Here is a 7,671-nt window from a genome sequence, read left to right on the forward strand (position 1 = left end):
CATCTTTAAATGAAGTAATAACTGATGTTGTTGAACCAAGGTAATATAATTCCCAGAGACGCACAAGTTTCAACTTCATTTCCTACGACTTTTTTGTCTGCATCTTTAAATGATGTAATAACTGATGTTGTTGAACCAAGGTAATATAATTCCCAGAGAAGGCAGTCCAGAGACAAGGAATAGTGACTGGCAGTCTGTCCTGTAACCTCAGTCTTTTCTCACAGTGAAGCGAAAGCTCTTCTTTGACAAGCATACAACAGCAGTCAAAGATTGTTCGAATGATACCATCTGAAACAGTGTATATTATTTGTTTCAACTCTTTCTGTCACACTTTGAACGGTGGTCTTGTGTCAGCTCTTCGGACGAGACGCTACAGTTTCAGTTTCTCAAGGAGGCGTCACTGCGTTCCGACAAATCCATATGCGCTACACCACATCTGCTTGGCAGATGCCTGACAGCAGCATAACTCAACGCGCTTGTCAGGCCTTGAGTGCATGTTTGCATATCAATTTTGTGTACCTATCAGAGTGGATTTGGTTGTTTTTGGGTTGGGTTTTTTTTACATAATCCTGCCAGAAGACAACACTCTCGTTGCCATAGGTTCTTTTTCAGTGCGCCAAGTGCGTGCTGCACACGGGACCTCAGTTTATCGTCTCATCCGAAAGACTAGACGCTCAGTTTGATTTTCCGGTCAAACTTGGGAGAAATGGCGAGAGCGGGATTCAAACCCACACCCTCACGGACTCTCTGTATTGGCAGCTGAGAGTCTTAACCATTCTGCCACGGTGATCCGAGCTGTGCATCATACGGCTAGTGGATGTAAAATAACCCGCGGCAACGAGCGAGTCGATTTTTGGCAAAAACCTGCGGGAAATCCTAATCCAAGAGGTAGACGAAAACATACAAAACATAGAGACCAGAATGATGTAGAATAAGGACAAAATGTAGCGTTAGACAGTGGTGACACGCTTTTATTTTGAGGAAGACATATCAGTGAATTTGTACGTGAAAAGTGTTTTATATAAATCAATATACATAACTGTTTTTTGTGGGTAGTTGTAGTTGATTTCCTTACTATGATTATTACTCTTCTTCTTCGTCGTCTTCTTGGGAACGGCAGTGATCTTTCTCTCTCTCTCTTTCAATTTTTTTTTAAATTTTATAAATTTTTTCACAGTATGCAACAGCAGTCTGTTGCTGAAACAGATATATCATGTGGTAGCATTGCCTGTTGCAACAGCTGACCAGTTGCTCACAGAATTCACGCTCCATTGCAGTTGTGTTCACCCACATCTAGGTTTAGTTTCTAGTGTGAGTACGATTCAAAGACGGACACATGCATATGTATGTGAGTACACGCCCACTCGTGTGTGTGTGTGTGTGTGTGTGTGTGTGTGTGTGTGTTCACATATGGACAAATAACTCCATTTTTAGATTCTTTGTCGAACAGCATTGTGAAACCAAGCCAAACCAGTCGAAGTTGGACAAACAAACAGACCAACAGAATCTGGTTTAATTGACCTGAATGACTTTTTGTCGAAATTCGCTGATAGGCTGACCCAGTTTGACAATGATGCGCTTAAAAAAAAATTATCATCCCGGTGGACAAGGCTAGCTCTTATCGATCTGATTCATTATCATTTCCTCCACCGAGGGACAATAAAGACAGACCGCCCGAAGAGACTGCAACATGATTGTGTATAATGTACGTATATATAGCAACACCACCACCCTCCTTTTCTCCCCCCCCCTCCCACCCCTCCCTTCCTCCCCTCCTCCCCCGCCGCCGAACTGCTCATGTCCGTCCATCGCACACCTAACATCATCCTCGCTCCCTTTCACCTTCTAACCTACCTTCATCCCTCAACCCCCTTCCCTGCCCCCCACCCCCTCACTGCCCCCCATCCACCACAGCTCCTACCCCTCTCCCCCCCCCCTTTCTCTTCACCCACGGGCATCATTTGCAGGAGCGGCAAGAGAGCTGCAGGCGTTGGCACCAGTTGGGAATATCTATGCAACAGCTCGCTCGCACAGCGCAGCATAACGCCAACCCGCTAGCACAAAAGCGTGCTGCAATACTGAAGTCAGTGCCGCTGCGTCCGTATCCCCAGCACCACAATACACTACACTTCGGGCCCGCATGACGGCACGCAGCAGCACATCACAGCACGGCACGGCACGGCACGGTACGACACGGCACACGGCTGCGGCGAGGTCGGAAAGCAGCCAACAGCCAGAGACCACACAATAGACTTCTCTTCTTCCCCAGTCTTTGCTGCTACCGTGTGTGTGTGAGAGAGAGAGAGAGTGTCCGTCGTTGTGTCTGTGCTTTTGAAACTAACCGAACGGGGGGGGCTTGCCTCTCCCCCCGTCCTTCTCCTGGCTTACCTGTGGAATCGTGTGACGGCGTGTCACTGGAGGAGAGGAGAGAGGAGTGGAGAAGTGAAGGGTGTGGGGTGGACAATGAACGTCAACCCCCTCCTCTAGCTCACCGTATGCTGAGCAGCCTGGCGGAGGACGAGCGTCTGCAAGTTCCAGTGCAGCCATTTGCCGGGTCCACCAGCTCCTGGCGTTGACAGAACGATCGGCAGTGTGTGTGAGAGAGGACAGGGAGAACACCCGAGGAGGGAGAAGAGAGGGTCGGGGCTGAACTGACAGACAACGTGCTGGGGAACCTGCATGTATCGCAATGTGGGGGCCCCCTGTCCCCCTGCTCTCCTCCTGTCCGGCCTCTCGCTTCCAGCTGCCTCCAGCCCCATCGTCTAATCACCACCGCCCCCCTCCTCCTCCCCCCCGCTTGCCCTGACCACGTCCCGCTGCCTCCCTGAATCGTCGTCGTCGTCGTCGTCGTCGCCGCCGTTGTTGTGGTGGTGTCATATGGATTATTACTGAACGTGTACCGCCAACAAGTGGCAAGACAAGGCCAGGAGGCGAATAATGGACTAGTGTTTTTTGTGTGTGTGACGAGTGGGCTGGAACTAGTGTATTGTGGCTGCTTACTGTGTTGGGGGCTGTTGATGTGCCTGAGCCGTGGGCCCTAAACCCATCGCCGCAATCTGGCGCTAACAAGTAGTGCTGCATATATTGTGTGTGGTAGCAGGTCCAGTTCCTGTGAAACGTGTGTGTGTGTGCGTGTCCATCCATGCGTTTATGGACGTTTGGACACACTGACCAGCGCATCTGTCATTCTTTCCGCCACCGCCTTCGGGCAAACCCCGAACTGTGTTCCGCAGAGTTCTGAAAAGTGGATGCTGAGCAGCTCTGGTATCGAACTGAGCTCGGACGGAGGGGGTGGGTTGTAGCTGGATAATAATATTTTCTTCCTTTTTTATTGTAAATTATGAAGTGTATGTGCATGTGTGTATTTTTTTTAATTTCATATGTTTGATATGCATATTCCACCGCTTCTTCCAAATTTATTTCGTCTAACTCGTGTCTAACCATACACACTACATCATTTAATGTCATGGCGATATGTTTTGTTTTTTTTCCTTTTTTCTTGGCATTGTATTTATTAGTTCTTTCACTTAATTATTTTCTTGCCTGCATCCCTTTCAGCCTGTTGTTTTAACCACACCATTTTTATTTATCACATTTTCATAACCTCACTTATTTTTGTCTTGCTAACAACTGCATCTTTTATGTCGTCAGCGTTTGTCATCGCACCAGTTATCGTCCCGCCACCACTCAAGCTGCCGACTGCCAGGCTCACTCACCGAGTTCCTCCCTGTGTTTCTCTCACTCCTTCATGTACTGTGCCCCCGGAGAGTCTCTCCTCGTTTTTTCCTTGCCCCTCTTTTCCCGTGTGGCCGTGTTCATCACCTAACTCTTCAAAATTGTCTTCATACAGGACCTTGAGTTTTTCTCTGCCGCCAAGGGAAACAACTCAGGCGGCACCATGGCGTCGGTAGCGGCCTGGTTGCCCTTCGCGCGGGCCTCAGCCATCGGGTGGGTGCCCATCGCCCAGAACCCCCTCCCCACCTCCCGCGTGCGGGAGGACTCCAAACGCGGGGACGACAAGCTGCGGATCAACGTCAGCGGCCGGAAGTTCGAGACGTGGAGAACCACGCTGGACAAATACCCCGACACGCTCCTCGGCTCCAACGAGAAAGAGTTCTTCTACGACGACGACACCAAGGAGTACTTCTTTGACCGAGACCCGGACTTCTTCCGTCATGTGCTCAATTACTATCGGACGGGGCGTCTGCATTACCCCAAACACGAGTGTATCTCTGCTTATGACGAGGAGCTGGCCTTCTTCGGCATCATGCCAGAAATTATCGGCGACTGCTGCTACGAAGACTACAGGGACCGTAAACGGGAAAACTCGGAGCGTCTCATGGACGACAAAGCTTCCGAGAACGGTGACTTTGACCCTGCCGTGTCGCTCAGAGAGAAGATGTGGCGCGCGTTCGAGAACCCGCACATCGGCACGACCGCTCTGGTCTTCTACTATGTCACGGGGTTCTTCATCGCCGTGTCGGTGATGGCGAACGTGGTGGAGACTGTTCAGTGCGGCAAGGTGCTGGGAGCCAAGGTGGAGCCCTCCTGCGGCGAGCGTTTCGCCATCGCCTTCTTCTGCCTGGACACAGCCTGCGTCATGATCTTCACTGCCGAGTACCTCCTCCGTCTGTACGCCGCCCCGGACCGCTGCAAGTTCATGCGCTCCGTCATGTCGATCATCGACGTGGTGGCCATCCTCCCCTACTACATCGGCCTCGTCATCACTGACAACGACGACGTCAGCGGCGCGTTCGTCACCCTCCGAGTCTTCCGCGTGTTCCGCATCTTCAAGTTCTCGCGCCATTCGCAAGGGCTGCGCATCCTGGGATACACGCTCAAGTCGTGCGCCAGCGAGCTGGGCTTCCTGCTCTTCTCGCTCACCATGGCCATCATCATCTTTGCCACCGTCATGTTCTACGCGGAGAAGAACGTGGAGGGCACCAACTTCTACAGCATCCCGGCGGCGTTCTGGTACACCATTGTGACCATGACCACACTGGGGTGAGTGGTGCTGTTGTTGTTTTTGTGTGATTGTGTGGTGTTCTATGGGGGAGGGGGGGGGGGTGTTCTCTGTTTTGTTTGCTTTGTTTTGTTTTGTTGGTAGTGTTTCTGTTCCCGTCTGTGTGGGTGTTGGTCTTTCTGTCTGTCTTCGTCTTGTTCTAAGTTCCTCTTTCTGTTTCTTCTTCTAGGTCTCTGTTTCTGTTTCTGTCTGTCTCTCTCTCTCTCTCTCTCTCTCTCTCTCTCTCTCTCTCTCTCTCTCTTCTTCTTCTTCTTCTTCTTCTTCTTCTTCTTCTTCTTCTTCTTCTTCTTCTTGTTCTAAGTTCTGTTTCTGTTTCTCTCTCTGCCACCCACAGTCTCTCTCTGTCTCTCTCTTCTCCCTGTCTTCTTCATCTGAATCGGCTGCATAAGCAGCACTGACGTGAAGGTGTGAACATTGTGTATGAAGAGTTACCACTCTTCATTGTTTGTTAATCATTAACTCTCTTCTTTCATTATGTGCAAATGTGTTTTTATAATTATGATTGGAGCGATGATATGAAGAAATAACTTTTTTGTTTCTTTGTTTGTTAACTAAACCCAAGTACACATATGAAGAAAGAACTTTTTTGTTTGTTTGTTAACTAAACCCAAGTACACAACAGTGTAAGAGACACATGGAATGGGGGATATAGGAAGTGTGTTTCAGCGCAAAAAGAATGATGGTGCAGATGATTTTTGTTTTAATACATCCGCATCTCTCGGCGCTTGTGTATTTTTGTCTCTATGTTTCTGTCTGTCTGTCTGTCTGCCTGTCTCTCTATCTCTCTCTGTCTCTGCCTCTCTAACTGTCTCTGTCTGTCTGTCTCTCTTTCTCTGTAAGTCGCGGCCGACTACTTATATGCATAATTTTACATAGCCTTGACAGTATTCTTACGCTTTAGCGTTATGTCTTAGAATGCCCTTTGTTGCAAGGCATTCTCTCACCATTTGTGATGATATTGTGATGACAATCATTGGGGGTTTTATGTAGTTATCTTTCTGTACGTTTTGTACAAAGCCCCAGTTTTAATGAAGAGAAAGAAAGAGAGATGAAGGAGAGAAGGAGAGGAGACATAGATGTATATATATTCGGACACACACACACACACACACACACACACACACACACACACACACACACACACACACACACAATTATAGACGCACAGACATATCAAACGACTTACCAAATGCGTGATTCATTGTTGGTCATGAATGAAACCCAAAACCCACCAAACAGAATAATAGATCCTTAAAACAAAAGAACAAACAAAAACGCCTTGCCCATTAAAAAGACAAGATAAAATAAAATGAAATAAAAATGAAATAAAATAAAATAACGCGTTTCACGTCTTGAGGACGAAGGAGAAGGGAGGTCCATCTACAACAAGCAAGCGAGAAGTGTTTGCCAACCCATCTTGCCTGCAGAAAATAAACACGGAGGAAACACACAGCTTCCGTGTGATCGATATCAGAACTGTCTCTGTTGCCTTCTCCTTTCTCCAGTTCTCTCTCTCTGTCTCTGTCTCTCTCTCTCTTTCTCTGTGTGTGTGTGTGTGTGTGTGTGTGTGTGTGTGTGTGTGTGTGTGTGTGTGTGTGTGTGAATAGAATAGAATAGAACGAATAGATTTTGTCATGAAACCGTAAGGTTTTATAAGACACAAGTGTAATGGTAAATGAATGAATGAATGAAAAACACACAATTAATCAATCAGTTAATGTGTGTGTGTGTGTGTGTGTGTGTGTGTGTGTGTGTGTGTGTGTGTGTGTGTGTCTGTTCCTCTGTCTCTCTGTCTCTGCCTGTCTCTATCTGTTCTCTCTCTCTCTCTCTCTCTCTCTCTCTCTCTCTCTCTCTCTCTCTGCCACAGTGTATCTGCCTTCACTATCGCTATTGTCTCCATCTCTGTCCTTCTCCTCTATCTGGGCCTCTCTGCCTTTCTCCCACGCTGTGTGTGTGTGTGTGTGTGTGTGTGTGTGTGTGTGTGTCTGTCTGTCTGTCTGTCTGTCTCTCTGTCTTCTTTCCCTGACTTTGTGTCTCTGTTTATTTCTCGCTGTGTCTGTCTCTCCGCGTCTGCCACTGTCTCTTCTTGTCTCTTTCTCTGTCTGACTGCCTGTCTGTCTGTCTGTCCGTCTCTCTCTCTCTCTCCCTTTCTCTCTCCCGGTCTTTCTCTCTCTCTCTCTACCGGTCTCTCTCTCTTTCTCTCTCTCTACCGGTCTCTCTCTCTTTCTCTCTCTCTCTTTCTCTCTACCGGTCTCTCTCTCTCTCTACCGGTCTCTCTCTCTCTTTCTCTCTCTCTCTGCCGGTCTCTCTATCTCTTTCTCTCTCTCACTACCGGTCTCTCTCTCTCTCTCTCTCTACCGCTCTCTCTCTCTCTCTCTCTCTCTCTCTCTCTCTCTCTCTCAGCATAAAAAATAAAGTTTTTTTTTTTTTTTTTTTAATTAAGGAGAAAGAGGGACGATTGACACGCATGTTAAGCGCATGCCCGGGTTCTTCGGCTGTTAGCAAACGCCAAGAGTGGAGGCCCGGTGCTCCTTTTCATCAGTCTCAGGCCAAAGGAGAAGGGTTACGGTTTTACACTGTTGCTTTGGGACTGCACTTCTGCCTTGCTTGCCCATGAGCTAGCTACGCCACACACCCCCTTCAGCAAT

The 7,671-nt window shown here is 48.3% G+C and overlaps 1 protein-coding gene across 2 annotated transcripts in view; it reads left to right on the plus strand.

The window, feature by feature from the left end:
- Nucleotides 1-2,216: 2,216 nt before the first annotated feature.
- LOC143284539 (potassium voltage-gated channel protein Shal-like) overlaps nucleotides 2,217-7,671 on the plus strand; it is a 255,386-nt gene continuing 249,931 nt past the window's right edge. The window contains exons 1-2 of one of the 2 annotated variants that reach the window (XM_076591292.1): nucleotides 2,217-3,291; nucleotides 3,652-5,004. In XM_076591292.1, the coding sequence (XP_076447407.1) occupies nucleotides 3,899-5,004 (1,106 nt within the window). In that variant the 5' untranslated portion in view covers nucleotides 2,217-3,291; nucleotides 3,652-3,898. The remainder of the gene's footprint in view (nucleotides 3,292-3,651; nucleotides 5,005-7,671) is intronic. The other variant, XM_076591294.1, reaches the window with a different exon arrangement.

This window comes from Babylonia areolata, chromosome 8 (assembly GCF_041734735.1).
Source record: "Babylonia areolata isolate BAREFJ2019XMU chromosome 8, ASM4173473v1, whole genome shotgun sequence".
Taxonomy (NCBI): domain Eukaryota; kingdom Metazoa; phylum Mollusca; class Gastropoda; order Neogastropoda; family Buccinidae; genus Babylonia; species Babylonia areolata.